Source organism: Lepidochelys olivacea (genome assembly GCF_965140295.1).
Source record: "Lepidochelys olivacea isolate rLepOli2 genome assembly, chromosome: 6".
Lineage (NCBI taxonomy): Eukaryota > Metazoa > Chordata > Testudines > Cheloniidae > Lepidochelys > Lepidochelys olivacea.
In genome coordinates, this window is record NC_140416.1 from 114761488 (window position 1) to 114788111 (window position 26624).

The following is a 26624-nucleotide window of genomic DNA, read 5'->3' on the forward strand; positions in this document are numbered from 1 at the left end:
GAGCTTGTCAGGCCGTGCTAGGAATTGAATTAACCACCGAGGCATCAACCATGATACTACAGTCAGCGTAGACAAAGACAAGGTGTGTTCACCATCCTGTCAGCTGGTCATGGCTAAACCCTGGCATCAGTAGCTTTTACCCCTGACTATCTGACGTAACATCATGAAGGATGGTCCCTGTCTATGTTGACTGGAAATCTCATGTTTCCTCCGCCCTGCACTTTTTCCATCAAAACTTCATTTTGACAATAATTTTCAGACCAGCTCGCGTCAGAGGGCGTTGTCACTCGTGAATCCTTGCGAGGCCTGACTCTGACTATTCACTCATGTTATTTATCCATGACTTCTCCTCCTGTGTGTGTGTATTATTGGGTGTGTGTGTACAGGAGGGTGTTAACTTGTTTCCCTTTCAAAGCCAGAGTAATGGGACTTTGTCAGCCAACCCCAAAGGCATGGAGGAAATCCGCTCCCTCCATTCTGGGCACTGGCTGTGGGGTTGCAATGCAGCCCTAGTGTGGATGGTGTTAGTCGGTGGGTGTAGTTAGTGGTGGCTGGCCCTCTGGATCACTGCTCAGGATTTTTGAGTCATTGGATTGGCATAGGTGGTGGCTCCAGCAGCTCCTGGCCTAGCTCATACCTGGCAACCCTCATCTGATGTGGTCTTCCCTGGCGCACAGGGAGTAGAGCCAGCTGTAGCACAGAAACCTCAGTGGAAATGTTCTGCTGCACCAGGACTGAAGCCTGGGCCATCTTTAATTAGCTGAAATATTTTCATTATTTATATCACAGGAGTGCCCAAACTGTGCAGGGTCATCCATTGCTCGGTGTGGTGCCGTGTGTCCCTCTGCACCTAGATTGTGAGGCTGTTCCAGGGGTTAGCTACACTGCCAACCCTTCATCTTAAAATGCGCAGGCTTAAGCTTTCCGTGCTGGAGGCTTCCAGTTCAATCCCTGGTATCAGCCAAGATGGTGGCCATCACGTATGCACTGCACCAAGGCAAAGGAAAACAAAGTTTCTATCCTGAAAGATAAAGAGTGGGGTAATGGGCTGCCATGTTCTAGCAGGCTTGGCAGGACGCTGGCTGGCCCAAGTGCTGCTAGTACCCCTTCACCACTGGCTTTTTAAAAAAAGTATAACCAATCCCCAGCTGCTTCCCTACCTGGTATTATTAACTGACCAATATTTTGTAGGGGTCAAAGCAGATGTGGGTCTCGAGAAGGGATTGATTGGTGAGAAGGAAATGGCCTGTCTTATCAGCTCAGGGAGGACGTTCCGTGTCCAGGGATTAGCATGGAAGAAAATGCAAAGACACTTGTGGGAGAATCAGCTAAAGGAGGTCACACCACCGCTGGTGGAGCAGAGAGCATGATGTGACTGACCAGAGACACAGCAGGGATGGACGGACATATGCTTGAGGATGACAAGAAGCTTCCACTTGATACAGTGGAGGGCCGTTATCTGATTAATGGAACAATTAGGTAATCTTGGCAGCTGGGTTTTGTGTGGGATAATGTGAGTGTCAGACGCTTGGCCTCATGCCAACCCTATTACCTGGCATTTTAACCAGTGAAATCATATACATCCAGAACATTAAAGCTGATGACTTCTCCCAGGGTAAACACACTTATCCACAGTCACCATGGGCTGGTACTGGGAGCTGCTTGGCAATTGACTTTTTAAACACTTTTGGTTTATTTGTTCCAAAACAGATCTTTGGGATAACCACAAGATGGCACCAGATACTCTATGTATCTTTTTTTTATTTGGGACCTTGGAAATCAGTTGGCTAAATATATCTGTTTTAAAAATTCAAGACTTGCCTATTTAGAGGGGTTGAAACTTAGTGTGCTGTTAAAAATCACAGACTAAAAGCTATGAACATTCTGCATAACGGTGACAGGTCCTTTCAGCAGGTTCATTTAATTTGATTTTGCTTGTCACTTTGGAGCTTATGAGGACTGTTTGTTCTCATTTTGTGGTTGCAGCATGGGACATTATATAAGCAATAGGTCAGAAGAGAAAGGATATCTACAGCTTACACACAAGGATCTAGTCTCCTATCAATACATACTAGTAGCTCAGGATGACACTGACACATGGGAGTTATGCTTTCATATCAAGGGAACAGTAGATCTAGGGCTTCCATGTTATCCAACTCCCTGGGACCATAGGAATTGCCATACTAGATCAGATTTGTATTCTGAATCTGACAGGGCCCACTATCAGCTGCTCATGGGGCAGGTGGAAGAAAATCTGTTATGAACCATTGGGATCACCTGCCCATTGGCTAGCTTTAGATTGCTGCAGGAAGTCACTGAGGCCAAGAATTTTACAAGAATCAAAAAAGGGATTGGGCATTTAGCTGGATATGGGAAATATCCAGAGTTGTTGTTTTTAATAACAAATTTGGGAAGGGATATTAAAGCTTGTGTGTTGGGGCTTTCGCTGATCTCTAACTATTTGAGATCAGGATTAGACTTTTATGGGGTCTAGAATACCTCACAAGCATCTGGGGCTGGCCACTGTCAGAGGCAGGATCCTGGACTAGACAGATCTTGGGTCTGATCCAGTCTGGCAAGTCCTATGTTCCTGTGCTCCCAGCTGGCCATTGACTTTGTGCCCTAAAGCATGGGGCATATCAAAATGATTTTATCCCAGCTAAAGTAACAGTGGATGCACTCATTAGCCGTACACATAACTAGTACAGTTGTCCAGATCTTTTCCCCACACTGTGCCCTCCAAGGGGCAGCCCCATCCCTCACCCCCAGTGAGGCTACAGTGAGGGGCAGCAGTGGGGGAGGGGGGAGGCGCACACATGATGGCAGTCTCCCCGCCCAGCACCCACCACAGGGGAAGTGAGGGGGCTTCCTGAACCTGAGAGGGGCCCTAGGAGCACGTGCAGTGATAGCGGTGTGGGGTGAGTGTGCTGTGGGGGGGGGGGCAGGGGGAGATGGAGGGCCCCTCCCCCAGAGCTCTCTGCTGCTGGTGGGGAGAGGGCTGAGGGGAGTCCTCCTTTCTGGCCCCAGCCCTGGGGAAGCCTGCCTGCACCCCAAACTCATCCCCAGCCCTGCCCCACCCCAGAGCCTGCACCCCCAGCCAGAGCCCTCACCCCCCTGCACCCCAACCCTCTGCCCTAGCCCTGAGCCTCTTCAAACCCCTTATCCCCAGCCCCAGACAGAGCCCTCATCCCCCTGCACCCTAACCCTCTGCCCCAGCCTTGAGCCCCATCCTGCATCATGAACCCATCATCCCCACCCCACAGCCCTCACCCCACACTCCAAACCCCTCATCCCCAGCCCCACAGCCCTCACTCCTGCACCCCTCCCTCCGCAACCCCTCCCACCCCCAAACTCTGTCCCAGAGCCTGCACCCCCACCCCTTCCCACACACCCTTTCTTGCCCCCAAACTCCCTCCCAGAGCCTGCCCCCTCACCCCCTCCTGCACCCCCACCCCTTTCCCCAGCCCAGAGCCCCCTCCTGAACCCAAACTCCCTCCCAGAGCCCAACCTCTCACCCCTTCTACACCCAAACTCCCGAGCCTGCACCCCTCCTGCACCCCAATACCCTGCCCCAGCCCAGGGTCTGCACCCCAGACCTCCTCCCACCACCCAAACTCCCTCCGAGAGCCGTAGGCAGGTGGGGGGGGCAGAGTTTGGGGGGCGGGTGCTGGGCACCACCAACATTTCTACAAACCTGCCACCCCTGGCACCCAGAACTAGACACAGTACTCCAATTGTGGCCTTATCAGCATAAAATAGAGCAGAAGAATCACTTCTTATGTCTTGGTTACAACACTCCTGCGAATACATCCCAGAATGGTGTTTGCTTTTTTTTTTTTTTGCAACACTGTTGACTCATATTTAGCTTGTGATCCACTATGATCCCCAGATCCCTTTCTGCAGTACTCCTTCCCAGACAGTCATTTCCCATTTTGTATGTGTGCAATTAATTGTTCCTTCCTAAATGGAGTACTTTGGATTTCTCCTTATTGAATTTCATCCTGTTTACTTTAGCCCCTTTCTCCAGTTTGTCCAGATCATTTTGGATTTTAATCCTATCCTTGAAAACACTTGCAACTCCTCCTAGCTTGATATCATCCACACACTTTATAAGCGTGCTCTCTATGCTATTATCTAAATCACTGATGAAGATATTGAACAGAACTGGATCCAGAACTGATCCCTGAGGGACCCCACTCAAACATGCGCTTCCCGCTTGACGGTGAACCATTGATAACTACTCTCTGGGAACGGTTTTCCAGCCAGATATGCACTCATGTTATAGTGGCTCCATCCAGGTTGTATTTCCCTAGTTTGTTTATGAGAAAGTCATGTGAGAGTATCAAAAGCCTTACTAAAGTCAAGATTTACCACATCTACCGCTTCCCCCAATCCACAAGGCTTGTTACCCTGTCAAAGAGAGCTATTAGGTTGGTTTGACACAATTTGTTCTGAACAAATCCATGCTGTTACTTATCACCTTATTATCTTCTAGGTACTTGCAGATTGATTGATTAGTTATTTGCTCCATTATCTTTCCGGGTATGGAAGTTAAGTTGACTGGTCTGTAATTCCTTGGGTTGTCCTGATTTCCACTATATTTGCTCTTTTCCCGTCCCCTGGAATCTCTCCCGTTTTCTAATTTCATCTCTAATGGATCAGACATCTCCTCAGTCAGCTCCTTGAGTATTCTAAGATGTATTTCGTCAGGCCTGGGCGACTTGAAGACATTCAACTTGTCTAAGTAATTTTTGATTTGTTTTCTTTCCCTCTTTTAGCCTTAGATCCTATCTCATTTTCACTGGTGTTCACTATGTTAAATGTCCAATTGCTACTAAACTTTCTGGTGAAAACTAAAACACAAAGTTCTTTAGCACTTTTGCCATTTCCACATTTTTTTGTTTTTGCCCCCCCCCGCCCCCCCGAATAACGGGCCTACCCTGTTCTTGGTCTTCCTCTTGCTTCTAATGGATTTGTAGAATGTTTTCTTCCCACCCATTATGTTTCTAGCTGGTTTAATCTCGATTTGTAGAATGTTTTCTTCCCACCCATTATGTTTCTAGCTGGTTTAATCTCATTTTGTGCCTCAGCCTTTTTTGTCCCTACATGCTTGTGGTGTTTGTTTGTAATCATCCTTTGTAATCTGACCTAGTCTCCACTTTTTGTAGTGTGTTTTTTTTTTTTTTTTTGAGTTTCAGATCCCTGAAAATTTCCTGGTTAAACCAGGGTGATAGTGTTGGCAGGCTGGAAAATGTCACTAGTTTGTTAGTGCTCTGTGCTAATGGGAGTGCCTAGAACTTGCTTCTGTGGAGTTCAGGCCTGGGACCCAGATACATCCTTATTCTAGTGTCATTGTCACAGGCACCTTCTTACCCTGCAGTCTCTCTTCCAGTAAAGTTGTTCAGGCAGGGGGTCCGACTATCATGGAGAGATGCACCCTCACAGCCTCTGCTTCAGTAGCAATTGAGGCTGCTTACAGGTGGTGTGTGTGTGGAATATAATTCCCTGCTGAATGATTGGGCTGTCTTTTGACTGGCCCACAATGGAAAGGGCGGAGCCCGGTCAGGTATTGCTGGGCATGGCTCTGGCAACTAGCAGAGGCTGGGAGGTTTGTGCAACACAGTGTCGCTGTCTCCTACGCTTGTTTGCTATGGTGGGCCTGGCTTTGTTCAGGTATGTGGAGTACTCTCTGTACCCGTTGCTGCTGCTTCCTCCATCGTCTCGCTGTCCATGTTCCCTGCCTTCAGTGTCGGGCCCTCAAAGCACTTTGCACCTGAGCATGGCGCTGAAAATGTCCTGTCTGGGACTGTTCATGCCAAAGATGCAGAAAATCAAGCAGCTGAGACCGAAATTCCCTGCCAGAGCCCTACTCCCACAGCCAGAGGGTAATGCTGCATGAGGGTACATTTTTCAATTGTTAGTTCATCAGCATGTGTTTTAGAGCATGCCAATGTCAAGCATTATTGTTAGCACTGACTTCATGTCGATTTTCTTTGGAAAGCCACACAACTCCAGGAGGTGTGTGTGTGTTGGGGGCAGTGAACCCATATGAGCTGTCATTCCCACTACAGCATGTGGGAAAGAGCAAGCTTCTGGACTCTGTTAAGATATGATCTATTAATCACAAAGTGATTCATGCTCTGTAATGTCTTGACTCAATGACTATCTCCTTTGGACTGAAATCTAAAATGAAAATGGTTCCGACAAGTCAGTTGTAGGAAATGAGTGTCACTTGGAGACAGGCATGCCTGGCCTAACTTGAATTCCGTCACAGAAGATGGCAAAATGATTGTCAAGAAGGAGGGAAAAACACATTTCTGTCAGCTAGATTCACAGCTTAGTGTTTTCTTTTGGCTCAGGAAAATGAATAAAAGGAAGTGTCGTTGACAGAGTGGGTGACGGGTGGAGTATACACAAAACATGTTACAATAATGTTAAGGTTCTGGATTAGCCTTACCGAAGTGGTAAACTCAGGCATGGATAAAATTCTGGCCAGATTTTCACAGCCCTGCATTACTGCAGAAGGGTACAAAACGTGAGCACACCCGGAATCCTGCATCTGTGTGAACGAACTATCCTTTGCACATGCAAATTGGGTAATTGGATGTGTCCATTTCCTGATTGCATGTGCAATTATGTGATCAGTGGTTATTATTTATTACTTGTAGCATGGTAGTGCCTAGATACCCTGACAAAAATATATGGACCCATTTGTGCTAGGCAACACACACACACATACTCACAGACAGACCCTGCTCTTACATTTTAGACAAGACTAGATGTAGGGGGTGGGGGGTGGGAAAAGAGGCATATTAAGGTGATGTGTCTTGGACAATCTTGTGCAGAAAGTCAGTGGTGGAGCTGGAACTAGAATCCAGGTCCCCCGAGTCTAGTCCAATGCCCTGTGCATTGGATCACCCTGCCTCTCAGTAAATGTGACTTAGGGGTGTGGCCATGCAACTGGCTGTGTGGGCTTGTGTTACTGTGTTTAGACATTTGCTTGGGCCATGAGTGTGGATCATAGTCTATATTAGTTATTTTTAGTATTGTAGTCTATTTCAATTCATTATTTTTAGATCATCTAATAAAAAAAGGACAAACAAACCATAACGGATATAAAATCAGCCACTATAGATAGTATTCAGTAACTGGTGCTGCCTACAGAAATATGAGCAGTCAGTGTGGCAGGAGTTAAAATAGACAAAACACGAATCAGGCAAAAGCAAAACCAGAAGGGACCCAATCTTGCAAGCCCCTACTATAGGTGTAGTGATTATTGTAGTGACAGTCTGTTTCTCTGTACTGCTTGGGGTCTCTGCATAATATTAATCTGTGTAACAGTATTCTCAGTACTGTGGTGTCTGCTACTACATTTACTATGCTGGGCAGCATTTGAAGGATCAGGTCCTAATATATCTGTGCTTTGCCCTGAAGTTTGCTAGAGTTGGCCTTTGCTAGACCACCAAGGGGAGGTGAGGCTCGGTACTGAAGAAAATCGGCTACCAGTTCATGCGAGTCTTATCCAATGAAAAATGAGAAGTCTCACACACATTGGTAAGATGCGCATACAAATGCAGGCAGGGTTGATGTGAGACCCACATGGCACCTAGAACTTCATGTGAGCCCTCTGCTCTGCAGACAACAGCGCACCACAATGACATTATGGTGCTTTTCATGCCTATTGTGTTCAAGGGCGAGTGAGAATGCAATAGTTGTAGGTTTCTTGCTTGTTTTCTGATTTGATCTAATCCCAGGACCTTATCCAATGTCCATTGAAATCAACTGAAGCTTTTCTACTGACTTCAGTGGCACTGACTAAGGTCCCAGCGCTCTCCTTTCAGGCAAGTTAACTTTGGGAACGAATGCTTCCAAATGGCTGGTGAGACGATAATGACACAGGGCTTGTCTACATGAGAACATTGCAGTGGTTTAACTCAAGGAGGGATTTTTAAACCGATTTAGTTAAACCAGTGCAAGTTCTGTGTGGGCCCAATGATTGAGACTAAAAAGTATTCCATGATGTTCTGTGGAATAACAGTGTTCCTCTATGACTGAAATAGGGGAGAGAAGAATGAAAGGGCAAAGTTTATAAACTGGAGTTGCCATTGTCTTAATTCCACAGTTACTAAGAAAAGGTCTCATTGTAGTACTAGATGCTGCTTCTCTAAGGATCTTGCAGACCTAACAATGTAAACAAAGAGAGATTGACCAGCAAGTCAATGAGATGCTTAATAATAAATTCTCTACATTTTTTCTGGGTTAATTAATTTGGATTGCTGGGACAGCCACAGCAGTTAGGTGCATGTACTCTTCTCAAAAGAACGTCTGTCAGACCAGGGAATAGTCTCATAATTTTCATTATGTAAGTTTAGACTGGGCATAGACATGGGAGGCTATATTGTAAGTGACAGTCTTTCACTGGTAGGTATATGTTGAAGATTACCTACAGTGGCTGCCATTTAAAAGTTAATAGCTGTTGAGAGCTACTGCACAGAGTTGTATTGGATATTTGCTATTTTCTCTACTCAGTATAGGAAATATTGGCTGTATCTCAGCTACCACTACATGAAAACTGTTAGTAAATGTTGACTTATTAAAGAGAGCTCTGTGCCTGTGGCAGAAGTCAGAGGTGTAAAAGACCTAATAGTTTAGCCTGGTTTTATGTTTAGTTAGAAAAATTCAGTCTTTGGCATGTTTTTTGTGTTGAAATCTCTGTGTAAGAAACGGGTAATCAGTTCAGCCATCACAAAATACCACTGATGCTATTTTTTATATGGAAAAAAGGTGTGTAATAAAAATCAGAAAGGGAAAGAAGGTAAAATAATTTACCTGCCCTGCAGTATCGTATAGCCCCAGCAAGTGCTGCTTGCCTCCGACAGTCACAGTCACTGGAAGAGAGAAACAGAGAAGTTGTGAGACGCAACCCCCAACCAGTAGTTGTGCTAGCAGGACCGGCTCTAGGCACCAGCAAAGCAGGCACGTGCTTGGGTGGCACAATTCCAGGGGCGGCATTCTGGCCACCCCCCCCCCTTTTTCTTTTTTTTTTTTTTTGCTGGGGCAGCTGCGCTCTCGGGGCTTGGGGCCACAAATTTTTTGCTTGGGGAGGCAAAAAACCTAGAGCCGGCCCTGTGTGCTAGGCAGATTAACATGCGCTTTACAATGTGCACCCTGAACTAAGCTGACAATCATCCCAAAATGAAGGCAACCTAAAGTCACAAGAAAAGCAGATGGTTTTGGTTGAGCTCTCATTTCTTAACAGATAGAGCAGGGTTCCTCAAACTTCATTGCACTGTGACCCCCCCGCCCTTCTGACAACAAAAATTACTACATGATCCTGGTTGCGCGGGAGGGAAAGCCTGAGCCAAAACCCAAGCCTCACCACCCCAGGCGGGGGGCCAAAGTCAAATGCCAAGGGCTTCAGCCCCAGGAGGGGAGCCTGTAACCTGAGCCCTGCTACCCAGGGCTGAGGCCAGTCTCATGCCAGCCATGGCGACCCCATTACAACAGGGTCGCGACCCACTTTAGGATCCCGACCTGCAGTTTGAGAACTGCTGGGATAGACGAATTGCAAGCACTGCTGCTGTTTGGGCATTCAGAGATCTAAGGACATTTGCTAATGTCTATGAGACCACCAGCTGATTACAGCAAGTCATTAGGAGTCCAAAGCACAGGGAACCTTCCTCCCCACCAAGTCTGTTTGGGTTATGTCTGGTGTTGGTGTTTTCTCTGTTCAGGCTTTTTTTCTTCCTTAATTCTAGTGCTATGAAACAATGATGTATTTGGAACCGGGTAGCCCTCAGTCTGGATCAGTGCAAATGCATTACTTTTTTGCTCAATCTCTCCTTTTTGAATGCGGTGATGTTCCATACCAGTTAATACAGTGTTGTTATTACAAATCATTGTGCTTCAAACACACTTTGAAAACAGGAGTGTAATCTTGGGGGGGGGGGGGGTGTCAAGCATTTTCCAGGATATTCACCAGATTTTATAATAGGGCTGATGACTTGATCTATTGATCAGATTCTGTACTGAAGCACAAATGCTCTTAGAATCAAATTCAACACGCGCTCTCTGGGCCTGATCCAAAGCTCATTAAAGTCCACTGGAGTCTTACCATTGATTTCAGTGGACCTTTTGGACAACATCCTTTATAATTTGATCTCTCTAATCAACATAATTTCATCTAAAAATGTCCTCTGCTTTAATAGAGTTTAGTTATCCAGCTAATGTGCTTAAATCATTAACGTTCAGTCTGGGGAGAGATGTGGAATTCAATTCAAGTCAGTAGGAAAAGATTTTAAGCAGGTATCAGGAGAGTCACATCTCAGAACAATGCTGTTCAAAATTATTCACTGGGTGTACAGGATACCTTAAAACATGCAGGCGAAGGGACTCTGATGCGTGCTGGAGGTGTGGCTGGGGAAGGCTATTTTTGGTACTTTTCCCCTAGTCATCTTCTAAAATTAATGAGGGCAGGGAGAGATGAATAGTTAACGTTGAGAAAATATGGGACTTGAAATCATCACATAGGCCCTAGCTGATGGTTTTACATGATGGGTCTTTTGCAGATGAAAAGTACCCACTGCATTTCAGAAATTAATTATCGCTGCTGTGGGGAACTGTGATGGGCTGTTGACCCCATACTAGACTGGGAAGCATTAATGAGGTTCAGAAGATGCCAGTTAACCTGATAGGAAACACCTGAGGGAGAATTAGGCTTGATAAACAATTACTAATGGAGGATGGTGCCCAGCTGAGCAGGAAAGCCCTGGGATCCTGGCCCTGAGGGAAGGGTGTATCTAGAGAGCTGGTGAAGCGAGAGTCTCAGGAAAATGGTGGCAAGGTTCAGGACAGTGCAGATATTGGTCTCGGGCTGGAACCCAGTGTAAACTCTGTGTCTGTCTGGATTCACTGTCCTGATTCTGTGGCAGGTTGCTATGTAGCATGATGCCATCTCTCTCTCTTTTTTTCTCCCAAGTCTTGGTGCAGTTTTTCCTCCTCACTTTTTGTTGAAAAATCTTTTTCTCATTGTAGTGGGGTGGTTACCCTGTTCCTGAAATAAGAAGAGTGAGAACAGCTGGGGGAAGATGACTGAGTAGCTGACCATATATGTGGCCCACTCAATCAGGGCCCAGCTGGCCCTAATAAGAGGGCTGGAGGCCAGGAGCTACAGTCAGTGTCTGTGTCTCTCTCTCTCTCTCATTGGGGCTGGGGGGAGAGAGAGAAAAGGACCTGGCTGTCCAGGAGTGGAGCAGTGTTGGGGAAAAGGCAAGAGGAGCTGGGGAGCTCCAGCCTCGTAAACCCCCAGGATGTAGGCCTTGTTAAAGGCCAAAGCAGGTACTGGGGTTGTAGAGGTGCAGCCCGGGGTTAGGCAGAGGAAGCTGGTCCAACACCCCTTGCCAATGATGAGTGGCCATTACAGATGGCAGTCTTCCCCAGTGAGCAGGGGCTAGATGATGACTGGCAGTAGCCACTGAAGCAAGGTGGGTTTTGAGGATTGGGGGGTCCCTGGGGAGGGGAGACCCAGAGAGTGGGGGTACTGCGGGTGCAGAACCCTGAGGTAAAGGGCACGGGGGTCCAGGAGGGACATGGGGCCGGAGGCAGGCAAGACACCAGCCAGGAGAGGGTGCTCCGGAGCTGGAGTTGAGCTAATTCCCAGGACAACCAACAGGAGGTGCCACAATGGTGAGTCTTGACGTCGCTACACTCATCATCTGAGGAAATATCTTTCTTGAATACATTACCACTATGTAACACATTCCTCTCCCACTAGTAGAATTGGTTTATTGACCTGAATTTAAATTGGGACGCTGATAGCCTGCTTTGCCTGTGGATTGTTCGGCTCCCAAACATGGGGATTACCAAATCATTAACACTTAAACAAGGGTCAGAAGACTTCCCAATTATTTGAAGCAGGGTCTGAATGGGCTCTCCCCTGACATCTAGTTATGAGCTGGGAGAGAAGATGTCAGGAACTGACCTTGTTTGCATAGACACACCCACTCTGTCTAGATGTGCAGCATAAGCTGGAGTTGCTTTGCCCAAATGATCACTTTTGGCTGGTGCTGGATTGCAAATCACTTTGTTATTGCAGGGGAAGGGGTAATAAAGTGTTATATGAATAAAGGGAAGCAGAACTGTGTTTGGCATGGCCTGATCGAGGGGTTCACCCTCACCTGAACTGTGCTCAGTAAGCAGGGGGCAGGGGTGCCAAAGCTCAGTGGTGATGAGAGAAGGTAGGGATAGGTGTTTCTACCTGGTGGCCTGGGCTTTGCTTAAGGGTCCTAGGCACCATTTGATTGTCACTCTCCCCATTGTGTAATGACAGAGCTGGTTAAGACTCAATTGAGAGTCTTTTGTTGTGGATCACTAGAGGTGAAATCGCAGATAACCAGGTCTAAGCATAATTCCTGCTATGGAATAGCCTCTCTGCTGAAGGAGACTATCCAGCCTGCACTAGCAGCGAGGCTCCCCCACTAACAGATGAAAACACTGAGAGCTGCGTTAAGTGCTAGGGCCTCAAGACATCCAGAAGTGGCAGTGGTGGGGTGAGTGATGGCAGAGTAGTTGAGGTGCCTTTCTCCCCCGTGCCCCCCACCAGGGTAGGAGGTAAATTCACGTGAATGCACTTCTGAACTCTGGGCCTTCACTGACCAAGGACAACAGCTGTGAGTGGGGTGCAGTGGAGGGAGGGGCACATTAGAGGAACTTTTGTTTGTTGGACTTTTTCAGTGCAAGGTGAGAACCTGAGGCAACATACTCTGAGGGGTGGGGGTGCTGGTCATGTGCTTCTGAATCATGCTTGTGGCACTTTCCCAAATTAATGCTGGGTTACTTTTTCCTTTTTATTAAAACTTTTTTTTCTACACACCCGCTGAGTGCTGACAAGAGGGGAACTATTGGAAGCTCCCAGGGGTGGAGTGTAATTTTCCCAGGTCAGTGGGTGGGGGCTCGAGCTGGTTGTGTGTTCTATTGTTAAAAAGAAACCCCCTGGATATTGAACCCATCCCTTGTCACTGCCAACTCCACTGGGCAGAAGGCTTACGCTTGTGTAACATAATGTCTACATTCTGATGTTCTGGTACTAGAACTTCCATCATGTCACGGACATGGTGCTTCTGAAACAGACATCAGAGGTGAATTAGTTGATTCTTCCAATGAAGATCTCACAGCTCCTGCTAACAGATGATCAGCATGCCTCTGCAGTGTGAGAGATGACTCAGCATGTCCACTCTGTAGACAGTGGTCATAGCAGTGACTGGCCGCAGCTCATAGATATGCTACTTGCTATAATGTTCCCTCCAATTTTTTGCATCCATGTGCAGAATGAATTTTATGTGCACCAATATGGAGGTGATGTGCGGCGGGGGTGGGGCTGAGGGGTTTGGAGTGTGGGAGGGGGCTCAAGGGCTGAGGCAGAGCATTGGGGGGGTGAGGGCTCTGGCTGGGGGTGCGGGCTCTGGGGTGGGGCCAGGGATGAGGGGTTTGGGGTGCAGGTTGCCCCAGGGCTGTGGCAGGGAGAGAGGACTTGCAGCAGCCCAGGGCTTGGAGAGACTGCCTCTCCCCACTGCGGTGGCGCTGGGGCTGGGGGAGAGAGCGCCTTTCCCCCGGCTGCAGCCCTGCATGCCGTCTACCTCTCTCCAGTCCAGGCCTCTCTGGCTGCAAAGCCTTGATAGCCTGGTGCGCAGCTTAGAGGGAGCTTAGGCTGCAGCTGCTTTTCCAGGTTCATAAACCCTGCTGCTGGTTTATATCCTGCTCGTAATCTACTGTTGCCTGTTACTCTTGCACCAGCTGTTCTTGGACCATCCTGAATTATTTCAGTAAAGCAAAACCAGCATATAAGTGTTATCAAGTCATTAGATGTGATACAGACTCATTTGCAGAAGTGTGAACTGGAGCTTCATAAGTTTTGGGATAACAATGTGTAAACAAAGGTAAATTTTCATCTACTAGCTGCTCTGGCCAAACCATAATGATTGAATGGTTTTGTAGCTTTTGGATAGTGAACTTGGCAGATAGCCAGAGATCTAGAAGACCTCTATGTCAATTAAGCATCATGGTCATGTACCCTTCAAGAGTGAACAGCAGCAATTCTGAAAATCACACCCTTACTGGACTGCAGTTCTGCACCTGGAATTAGAGGCCATTTCAAAAAAACCTGGACTGACTGACTTGCCCAGTGTTGCTCAAGAAAAGAGTAACAAGCAGGTCAATTTAGCGCTAATGCCTGCTGACTCCCACGTGTGTACTTTGTCTTTCCTCTCCTGTTTCTGTATCCTTCCTCCTTTATAAATATTTCCTTTGCTTTCATTGAATGCAATATTAAAACATCTAATTGCAAATGAACCCCAGACAGGGATAGGAGTTATTGGGTTTCTGTGCTCACAGTCAGAGAGCCTCCAAGATCCATTGGTTTGCAATAGTCAACAATAACACGTTTGTTATTTCTGTATGTTTGAATCATCACCAGGAAATTAACTCATGGATTGCTAGAGCTGTGTTCCCACTTTGCCCCCTTAAAATAAACAAGATTTTATTACGGACAGATTGGTTCCTGTCACAGTCTTATAGCCTGCAACTTCAGAGTAATCTTTTTTTTTTTGAATGGAAAACCACAAGCATGAGTGAAGTTTTGGAATAGCCTTCCAAGGGAAGCAGTGGGGGCAAAAGACCTATCTGGCTTTAAGATTAAATTCGATAAGTTTATGGAGGAGATGGTATGATGGGATAACATGACTTTGGTAATTACTTGAACTTTAAATATTCATGGCAAGTAGGCCCAATGGCCTGATGAGATGTTAGATGGGGTGGGATCTGAGTTACTACAGAGAATTGTCTCCTGAGTATCTGGCTGGTGGATCTTGCCCATACGCTTAGGGTTTAGCTGATCGCCATATATGGGGTCGGGAAGGAATTTTCCTCCAGGGCAGATTGGAAGAGGCCCTGGAGGTTTTTCGCCTTTCTTTGTAGTATGGGGCACGGGTCACCTGCTGGAGGATTCTCTGCTCCTTGAAGTCTTTAAACCACGATTTGAGGATTTCAATAGCTCAGACATAGCTATTCAATAGCTCAGGTGAGAGGTTTTTCGCAGGAGTCGGTGGGTGAGACTCTGTGGCCTGCGTTGTGCAGGAGGTCAGACTAGATGATCATAATGGTCCCTTCTGACCTTAATATCTATGAATCTGTTACCTTGCACCTTAATTGGCCTAAAACCAGGATTTTTGGGTATAAACTGAACTAACAATCTTTTTTTAATTGTCCCTGTAACCATCTCATGTCAAAATTACAAACTGTTGACATCTTTGGTGGCTAACATTTTTCATAAGAAGGCCTTGGAATAGCTTGAAGCAGACTGGCATTAGCCACACCATTTTCAGTCACAGCAGCAAAAGCCGAGTTTCGTGTCGTGCAGAGTGCATTTCTTGTTTTGCCTGACATTTAAAAGGTTTGAAGAATGGTCAGTGTGTTTCCTGAGGGGAGGGCATAATAAGGTCTTGAGTGGATGAAGCTATATCTGAATCCCTAGATGTAGCTTTTGGCTTATTGGGGTCATTGCTTTTGCCTTCAGATTCGCAGAAGTTTTAAGGCCAGAGGGGATTGTTACATCAGCTACCCTGACCTAACTAAATAGAATTTGCTTTTTTAGTGTCTCAGGATAAGGCAGGTTTTCCAGATCTCGAATCATGTTTGTAGCTTTGTTCTGAACGCTTTCCAGTTTTTCAACATCCTTTTTAAAGTGTGGAAAACAGAACTGGGCACAGTATTCCAGTCATGGTCTCACTAATACCATATCTAGGGTTAACATTACTTCCCTCCTCCTGCTTGGTATTCCCTGCATATAACTCCAAACAGTGCATTGGCTCTCTTTGCAAACTCTGACAATTTTATCATGAATCACACAGTATGTTTTCTTTCCCCTAAGCCCCACCTCCTGGAGTCAGGTGATTCTGTGGGCATCTGAGCTTTCATTCCCCGCCCCCCACAACTTTGTTTTTAGCCTTCATTGCTGCTGAGAAAAGCTTGAAAATGTGCACCCTAAAGACTCAAAAACTGGAAGGCAAATAAAAAGAGCCCCCAAATCTCATGAGTTTCTGAGTCATGATTTTTGAGTGCTTGGGACTGGCAATGCTGAAAGAAGCAGTGGCTGTGGGGGACCTTTGGATGCTCATGGGATCATCACTGCCCAACACTTTTTTTTGGTGTCTGGACATTCTTTCCCTTCTGCTGATTGGCTGCGTGTTCCAACTCCCTCCTCCCGCTGCCCTCCGATTTAATTGAAAAGCACCAACAGAGGCATGACCATAAGTGTAATGAGGAATGCCTGCCCTGTGGTGTGCTGTGTGTCTGTATTGGTTTTAGTAGTTAGAGAATTCAGACTGAGTTAATGAGAAAATACAGCCCCCTCAACTTGCATTACAGCCAGGTTAGAAAAGCAGGCTTACATCAAATGACAGCTCTGTCATCCAGTTTCCAAATAAAAATGGATTCATCTAGACAGTGCAACCCCCTAAGAGAATATGTGCCTTGCACCGAGTATGTTGTCTTATAGCATCATGTTTTACAAGGACTTAGGTCTATAAATTGTTCCCAATTCTCCACAGCTAGGTACATGCTATGCAGAGAAGGCTAATAAAAGAGAGGTTTCAGAGTAACAGCCGTGTTAGTCTGTATTCGCAAAAAGAAAAGGAGTACTTGTGGCACCTTAGAGACTAACCAATTTATTAGAGCATAAGCTTTCGTGAGCTACAGCTCACTTCATCAGATGCATATCGTGGAAACTGCAGCAGACTTTATATACACACAGAGAATATGAACCAATACCTCCTCCCACCCCACTGTCCTGCTGGTAATAGCTTATCTAAAGTGATCATCAGGTGGGCCATTTCCAGCACAAATCCAGGTTTTCACTCTCCTGCTGGTGATAGCCCATCCAAAGTGACATCACCAGCAGGAGAGTGAAAACCTGGATTTGTGCTGGAAATGGCCCACCTGATGATCACTTTAGATAAGCTATTACCAGCAGGACAGTGGGGTGGGAGGAGGTATTGGTTCATATTCTCTGTGTGTATATAAAGTCTGCTGCAGTTTCCACGATATGCATCTGATGAAGTGAGCTGTAGCTCACGAAAGCTTATGCTCTAATAAATTGGTTAGTCTCTAAGGTGCCACAAGTACTCCTTTTCTTTTTTAATAAAAGAGAGAGGCCAGTCCGCTAACCATTTTTATCCAAGCAGCTTATATCAAATGCTGTAAATCTTTTAAAGTGCCTGGAGAACACTGGAATTTGGTGTTGGCAAACTTACATGACAAAGAACACACCGGCAGTGGAGATGGATTAGAAAGAGCAAACAGCATAAATCTAGCCCAGAAATAGATGAAAGGGAATGGAAATTCCCAAAGCCTTCAGCACACAAATGCAACACTAAAAATATGAGCTTGTTCCTTCCTAGTCTGGGATGCTGGTTATTTATAGACAGCATGAAATGAGATGATTTATCGGAACCATTGACCTCATTATTTGTAAATTCAGCACCGGAGGATTTCCCCTGCACCCCAGTGACTTACAGTATTGCTGCACTAAACCATCCCTGAGCAAAGTAACTTTGCCTGATGGAGTGTTTGCTAGCTTGGTTCGGTTTTCACAGTAGAACTATACCTAACTCCCTTCACAACCCTGCCCTAGGGTGGTTCAGGGATTTAAATATTATACAGAGGTATTGTAAAGAGTGAAATGCTAATGTGATTACAAGGTTTGGGGAATCAAGGAACAATTTATATCTAAGGGCATGTCTACACAGAGACTTAGCGCAGAGCAAGCTGGGGTGTCCATCTAAGACACTCTAGCCTGCCACACACTGAGCGGCCGTAGTGTGCTTTGCACAGATCATGAGTGTTTTGTCAGAGAGTCTTGTAATAGCTGTGGCAATCTAGGCTCATGAATTAGAGATGTTTGTCATTTTGGCACTGGCGTCCTCATCATAATGGTGTTTATAACTGAGAGTCCTGCTCAGGACAACCTGTAATGGAAGGTAAATTCAGAGCAGATGGTGGACAAAGGAACGAGTGCAGCAGTAAATAGTCTGAACATCTGCAAAACCTGGGCAGTAGAGATGCTAAACAATGATAACTGTAGCACCTTCACCTGGATGGAGTGGAAGTGATCTTGTGAGAGATCAAAGTGTTTATGTTGCATAAATGGGCTGGGGGTGGAGTTTTGGCTGAGATTGTAGTGTGAGCCTGTGGAAAAAATGAAACTGAGTGTGTAGGTTAATAATTGATATCTCTCGCTCGCCTAAGTATTTATAATGCTTCCATCACCATAGCACAGTAACAATTTTTCTGGAGCTGGGATTTAGGCACAGATCATCATCAAAAGAAAGAGAATAATCAGATAATTAAAGAAACAATAGCTGATGCTCTGAATAATCTTAATATTTTCAGCTGATCATAGAGCTGACCTGCCCCGCCCTGCAAAAGAGCAGATGGTATGTCTTTTTCAACTTTATTTAACAGAGACAAGATCAGCCAAGGCTATTTAAATCAACTGTTTGCTGTAACATGATTCTCCTAAGGGAGAATTTGGCTTCCTCCTAACAATGGCATGCAAGCTCAATAAGCAGAGCAAAGAGTGTGGGTTCAATTGCTTGGGGCTGGGGGAGATCTGGAGAGTCTGAAGAACAGTGGACCCCAGACTGGAGTGCACCCCTTTGGGGGGCATGGAGGAATTTGGGGGGGGGCATGTGGCTGGGCCCGGGCCCAGCCCCAGCCCCATAGGGGCAAGGAGGGAGCGCCACCCGGCCCAGCTCCGACCCCGGCCCAGCTCTGTCACTAGCCCCAGATCCTCCCCATCCCCAGTTCTGCTCTGCCTTTAGCCCAGGCTCCTCCGCCGAGGAAGCCTTGGCTCCCCCCCCAGCAGCGGAGCAGGGCACGGAGAGATTGCACTACTGGTAAGAGGGATGCGTTGGGAAAAGTTTAGACACCACTGCTGTAGAGCATTGTTCCCTCTCCTGCTTTTCTCCTCTAAGCACAGGAAGCTTGGGGCAAGAGAGGGGAAGAGCTGGGCAGGGCTTTTGTAGCAGGAGGTGTCAAGGTTCCTCCCCCACTCTGAACTCTAGGGTACAGATGTGGGGACCTGCATGAAAAACCTCCTAAGCTTATCTTTACCAGCTTAGGTCAAAACTTCCCCAAGGTACAAAATATTACACCTTGGACAGGCCGCTACCACCACCAAACTAATACTGGTTACTGGGGAAGAGCTGTTTGGACGCGTCCTTCCCCCCAAAATACTTCCCAAAACCTTGCACCCCACTTCCTGGACAAGGTTTGGTAAAAAGCCTCACCAATTTGCCTAGGTGACTACAGACCCAGACCCTTGGATCTTAAGAACAATGAACAATCCTCCCAACACTTGCACCCCCCCTTTCCTGGGAAATGTTGGATAAAAAGCCTCACCAATTTGCATAGGTGACCACAAACCCAAACCCTTGGATCTGAGAACAATGAAAAAGCATTCAGTGTTTTACAAGAAGACTTTTAATAAAAAATAGAAGTAAATAGAAATAAAGAAATCCCCCCTGTAAAATCAGGATGGTATATATCTTACAGGGTAATTAGATTCAAAAACATAGAGAACCCCTCTAGGCAAAACCTTAAGTTACAAAAAAGACACACAGACAGAAATAGTTATTCTATTCAGCACAATTCTTTTCTCAGCCATTTAAAGAAATCATAATCTAACACATACCTAGCTAGATTACTTACTAAAAGTTCTAAGGCTCCATTCCTGTTCTGTCCCTGGCAAAGACCCAGCATACAGACAGACACAGACCCTTTGTTTCTCTCCCCCCTCCCAGCTTTTGAAAGTATCTTGTCTCCTCATTGGTCATTTTGGTCAGGTGCCAGCGAGGTTACCTTTAGCTTCTTAACCCTTTACAGGTGAGAGGAGCTTTCCCCTGGCCAGGAGGGATTTCAAAGGGGTTTACCCTTCCCTTTATATTTATGACAGGAGGTGTCCAGTTTAACTGTGTAACCCAGGGGTGGCCAGCCTGAGAAGGAGCTAGAATTTACCAATGTACATTGCCAAAGAGCCAGAGTAATAGGTCAGCAGCCCCCCACCAGCTCCCCCCACTCCCAGCACCTCCTGCCCACCAGCAGCCCCGCCAATCAGCGCTGCCTCCTCCCTCCCTGCACCTCCCGATCAGCTGTTTCGTGGCGTGCAGGAGGCTTGCGGGGGCGGGAAGGAGCAAGGGCATGGCAGGCTTGGGAGGGGGCGGGAAGGGGTGGAGTGGGGGCAGGGCCTGGGGCAGAGCCAGGGGCTGAGCCGTGAGCACCCCCCGGCACACTGGAAAGTTGGCGCTTGTAGCTCCAGCCCCGGAGTCGGTGCCTAGACAAGGAGCCGCGTAGTAACCTCTGAAGAGCCGCAGGTTGGCCACCTCTGGTGTAACCAATCCAGGTCCGAGAAAGCTAGCTGAGCTGGAAAGACTCCGAAGAGAAGTCATGAGTTGCAGGGAAAGGCTGGTGGACACCCCAGAGGGCTCTCCCCACGCCCAGAGAACTCTCCAGAGTGGTGAGGCAGGGAAATGGATATAGATGTGTGCATTATTTTGTATAGATCTGTGTCTTTCTCCTGCTGCTAAGGAAAGAGCAGTGGTGATTTAGAATTCTGGGCAAAGTCCGTCGGTCTGTCTGGCGTTAATTATCGCATATCCCTGAAGAAGCAAACTGTGAACCAGAAGGCTTGCACCTCTGGGATTCTGAGGGATGTGGAAGAGCTGCTGGGGAGGCTTGGGAAGATAGCACTAGTTTCAGAGGCTAGGAGGCAACAGGATCAGTGGGGTTCCTCATTCCCAAGAAGGGTGTCAGACATGAGGTCTACACCAGGAGTGTGTGCCTAGAGGCCCAAAGCCAGGACCAGTGCCTAAAATCTGCCCAGCCCCAGCAAGCGGAAGGCAGGTGGGATTCAGTTTGAAGCCTTTACAGCAGTCTAGTGAGTGCCCAACACAGGGAGCTCACCCAGATCTGTGACTGGGCTGTATAGGCATTGCTGGAGAGGTACAAGTATTCTGCAGCAAGCAAATGCTTTAACCCGATAGGTGCCACTGAGAGTTCTCAATAATCGTTAATAGCTGTCTACAAACACAGAAGGCTTAGAGTACAGTGAGGAAAATCCAGAAAACCTTTTAATTCCAAGCAGCTGCTATAAGCGTATACCTGTGCAGGTTTAGCTGACTGAATGCTTCGGGAAAGTCAATGGCTCAGCAGATTGGCAATGATCTTGGGGCCTTTCATCTCTAGGTCTGGTGTGAATTGCCCCTTAGCTGGGAGCGAATAAAAGTCCTTACTGTCAGAGTGCTCAGCGTGGAGTTACTTGGCGATCTCAGCTGAGATCTTAGGGTCTACCTCCCAGCGACGATTAGCATACTGGCATTAATCGGCACACTTTCAGGAGAGAAGCCAAGGAGGGGGCATGGAGTTGAATTCAGCTTTCCTTCTGGAATCTCACTCAGTGCGGAGGACCCATCTTCTTGGAGCTATGCTGGGGGTAGATCGAGGACGTCAGTCCACAGTGCTGTCAATCCGCCCCTCCTATGATTACTGAATACACTTAAACAAAGAAAAGTTGGATTCTCTTTTTTTGCCAAGGTATAAAGGAAACAGGCACCAGCGATAGATAGGAAAGGTTGAGAAAGATAAATCTAGCACTGAAGTGCATGGGAGGGGACAGAAATTCATGCTTTCCATAACAGAGTTCTATCAGGAGAAATATGATTAAGGTTCAAAGAATGTAAAACAGCACCATGTATTCCCAAAACACTAATTACAAAGACTTTGTTTTAACTGTACAAATATTCCATTTATCTTATTCGTATTTACCTTATGATAAGGTTTACCACATTCACATTTGGGCCAAGTGCATTAATAAAAGTACACACAGCAACATCTTGGCATGCTAATCAGACATCATCAGGTGCATCTGCTCCAGCAATCTGTAAGCCAAACTCTGTTCTTTACTGCACCGGTGTGTAGATCTGGAGTAACTCCAGCATCTACTATAGCAGACTACAATGGAGTTACTCCAAGCTTACAACAGTGCAGCTGAAAGCAGAATCTGACCTACTGTTCTCTATCCTGCCAAAGCAGAAACACATTGGGCACGCTGAATTGAATCAATGTACATCTGAGCCTTTTATTCGTGGCATGAGGGACACAGGGAGACCAGAGACAGAGGGACAGGATGACGAATCAACAAATTCCATTCTGAACAAATTCCATTCTGTACCTTACATGTTCAGGTCTCTTAAGCTTAACTTCAACACTGACTTTACTGCATAAATAAGAGATGAAGCCTGATCCTGCTGCCATGGAGGGCAGGGGCAGTACTCCCATGCTGTGTTCCCTGGGAGTGGGAGCAGACCTCTTATGATTTAGTCTTAGGTGCCAGCTTTTAGCTGCTATTTATCATACTGCTTACAATGATTTGCCAAACATTGTCTGGCAGTCATTCGCCTGGTGCTGTAAAGACATTCTTCAAAGGCCAGAGGGGTATGCGGGAAGAACAAAGGGAAAGACCTTAGGTGGTCCAGTGTCGATCTAAGAGGAGGTGGGAGTGGGAATATGGTGCAGGGAGCCTCTTCTACCTGCCTCCTGTGTCAATCCACCCTAGGCAGCCAGAGTGACAGTGTTTGGACTCCCTGAGCTCATGGGGTTCCACCCCCAAAGGTCATGGCTGGAGGAGGTGAGGCTGTGTCCAGGCCCTGCTCCTGTGTGTAATGACTTGGGGTGGGAAGCCTGAGCTGAAAGGAGGGCATGTTGCCCTTTGAGACAAAAGAGTAAGGGCCACTGCTAAGTGCCTGCTCCACTTAGTAGGCTTGCTAAGTGCCTACTTCCACATGCAGGCTTGTACCTTCCAGGCTACCTCATCATGGCTCTAAGAATTACAACAAGGCCTTCAGTCTTGAATTTTGCAGTGTTATGACCAGGGAAAATCCACGGAGTAGGGTAGCCAGATGCCCGGTTTTTGACTGGAAAATCTGGTCGAAAAAGAGACCTGACAGTGTCCAGTCAGATCTTCTGACTGGACACCCAAAGTCTGGTTACTGAAGGCGGGGAGGTGCTGGGTCATCACCCTTTCTCCTGCCTGTGGAGTCTGAGTCCTTGTCTTCCACTTACCTCTCCGGTTTTGCAGCCCCCACGAACAATGAAGTAGTTGTAATGCAAGGAAAAGCAAATGATCTGGATGGATGAGATGCTACTGTGAGTTCTGCATGTGAATTTTGGGCAGAAGTTAGCCCTGTGTGTGAGAGAGAAAGATATGGTGGGTGAAAGAGAACCTGTGAGTATGGTATGTTTGTCCTGTATCTATGAGTCCGAGTGTGAGATTGCCACAATGAGCTAGAAGACCTAATTCTGACTCATCCGATCAAGACATTTCAGATTGATGATTTGACTGACCATTTCAACAGGGGCTTGATACTGAAAGGGGCCGTCTGTTGGCTCAGGGCCAGAGTAAAGGACTTCAGCAAATGCATAAAGCATGTGCTAAAGTGCTTTGTTGAATCAAGGCCAGAATGTTTGGCACTTTGCAGGACTGAACTCCAAATATTGAAACTAGATCCGGCTGGGAATTTTCTGTAGGAAAATCATTTCAACTAAAAATGAAGTTTCTGCAAAATAAAAAATGTCTGTGGGAAAATTTTGATTTTTCGACTACCAATTTTCTGTCCGGAAGAGTAAAATGAAATATTTAATTTCAGGTTGGTTTGATCTGAACAGGAATATTTCAGTTTGTTGAAATAACCTATTTTGAGTAATTTCAACATTAAACTGCATTTTCTTATTGTACACTGATTGTTGTGGACAGTATTCCCTTCTATTGGCTGGGCTCCTTGGAGGGAGCCATAATGCAATGCAGGGACTCCCCTAGGACTAATGATGCATCATGGGAGCCAAATGATTCTGGGTGTTTTAATGGAGATGTAGTCCAGCCAGGCAGGAAAGAAGGCATCAGGCTCCTGAACTACTGCTCCCATAAAGCAATAAGTTATGATGGGAAAATACCATTTAATGTTTAAGTAACCTGAAAGAAAGTGTTTTCAGGTCATTACAACAGATCAAAAAGAAACATTTTGATTTCAGGAATATCCAAATATTTTATTTTGATCTAAAATCTTCAAATGAAATGTTTCCACATTTTCCAAATTGAAATTTTCTGGAATTTTTATTTTGCTGAAAATGTCAAGATTTCAGTTTTTCATCCCTATTTGGGATGAAATCAAATGCTGAAATGTTGGAATTTCTTCCAGGATGGAAAAATCTGAGTTTTGTTAAGCTCTGGCTGAAACCTTGTCTCCAAGGCTTACTTACTCCATAACTTCATTTTTCTATATTATTTAAGTCATACCATGTGTTTCAAAGTAGTCTGAATTTCCAGGAGCAGTGTATGTTCCCTTTAAACAGTAACTCATCTAGATTATAGCTGCACTTTAAAAGATTTATTGAGCCTGATTCTTCCTTCACTCCCATCAGTGAAGTTACTTCTGATTCACTGAAGTCAGTGGAGGTACATTTGTGTGAGAGCAGAATCAGACAAACTCTTTGCATGCACACAAAAAATCGATTGATTTTGAAATAAGCAATGTTCATATTTGTATGTTGATTGCTGATATTTTTATTTTAAAGTCTCATAGGTCCCTTTCGTTCTAAAAAGTTTACAGCGAGAAATGGATGCATAAACTGTTGTTCTCGTAACACATATTTGCCCCCTTTTGCTTGAAACAGAACTGACTGCAGTAAGCTAAACATTGGACATCAGCTCATACCTCATTTAAAAAGTGAGATATTACCCAGTATGAAACCTTGGCGTCTACACAGATTACTCTTCCATCTGGGAAGGAACAACACTGATTTTCCATCTAACATTCTTTAAGGCTGTGTTTGCTTAATAATTTACTGAACAATACAGCTCCTAAAACGGACAATCTGAAAAGTCAGTTTTAAACATAATTCTTGGTAAATCTTGCATCTCACATTGTGCTCCTGAGAGCTCAGCAGTACATTCCACGTTATTTTTGCTAGCTTTAATCTACACTACAGATTAGAAAATGTTGGCATACTACTTCAGTTACATTTCAGGTGATATTAATAGGGCCCGGGTCTACTTTAGACAGTTATGACTGAAAATAAAATCTTAGAATGCTGAAAATAAAAGATAAACGTATCAAGGTAGAAAAAAATCTACAATACTTTATGTCTAATTTTTACAGGTAGATGCTATGAACTATTAGAGTCTATGCCTTTAATTTTATTTACTGGTTATTATAAAAACCTGATCTTGGTATTCTTTAAATTGTCACAGTGACTTAATAACATCCACTGTGGGCGTTATGCAATGGTGTTGGTGGATATACTATATATTTTATAATAAACAGTCATCTATATGTATCGCATACAAAAAAATCTAGCTGTTTTAAGGAGAATGTTATTTGGTACTATTTTTATTATGGCAATGCCTAGTGGCCCCAGCCGAAATCCTAATTGCATTGTATTAGGCGCTGTACAAACATAGCCGGAGACAAGCCATGCTGTAAAGATCTTACAATCCTATAGTAAAGCAGACAAAAGGTAGGAGAAAGGAAGGATGATGATTCCTGTTTTATAGATTTTGGAGGCACAGAGTGATGAAATGACTTAGTCAACTTCATGGGGTAGCCTGTGGCAGAGCCAGGGATAAACCCCACATCTCCTGGGTCCTAGTCCAGTGTCTTTATCACAAGACTAACCTTCTTCTTCTCTTGACTGGACTAACTAAGAAGTCCTGGGTGTTTGCCATGTTCACAAATACCCAAAGTTCTTGAACTGATGATCCAAATAATTCCAGTGTGTTCAGATTGGCATCTCTTCCCTAACAAGCAAACCCAGGTCAGTTGTTGTTGCAGATGCATTCAACAGTACAGACTAATAGACCTTTGCCTTTAAACATTTCCACAGAAATAGACTGCAGTCTTCTACTTTCACGGATTTCCTTGGGACTGCTAACCAACACCAGCACTCAAAACATTTTGGTTTTTAACAATGTAGTGATGCAAGCACAAGAGTTTGTTACTTGTCTGCAATTGCTTTGCAAGTAAGTAACATTTCCCTTTTCATGGTTGAAATGATGCTGAATTTTCAGGCATTCTCTAATTTTCCTTTATTTTTTGAATGAAATGGTGCAGGAGCTTGTCTAACAGTCTTGCGTGAGAATGCCCATACAGCTAGAATTCACTGGGCTCATTAGATAAGACACTCTCACCCTTCCTGGCCAGTCTGGGTAATGCATACTACAGATTCCCAGGAGCTCATTCTGAATGTACATCCACAAAGAATCAACATGTCAATTAAATCAAAGGGACCTCAGTTTAGACCTTTAAGCTCAGCTGAAAACATTGCTCTACAGTAAGGAAAGCCATGGTGGGGAGAGGGTGAATTTCTGTAGACCTGATCAAAACACTATGCTGTTTGTGCCCTCTTAGGGACAAATGTAGAACACACTGTTTAAAAAAAAATCACTCCCCCTCAGCTCCCCACATAAAAGGGTCTACTGAATGAAAATGTCCCCAGATTTTTAAATAAAGTACAGTAAATAC

At 45.6% G+C, this 26624-nt stretch overlaps 1 protein-coding gene across 1 annotated transcript in view; it reads right to left on the reverse strand.

The window, feature by feature from the left end:
• Window positions 1-26624, reverse strand: part of RHOJ (ras homolog family member J) — a 70411-nt gene that overhangs the window by 9431 nt on the left and 34356 nt on the right. Inside the window, exon 2 of the mRNA XM_084632790.1 lies at window positions 8830-8888. Coding sequence (XP_084488916.1) covers window positions 8830-8888 — 59 coding nt within the window. The remainder of the gene's footprint in view (window positions 1-8829; window positions 8889-26624) is intronic.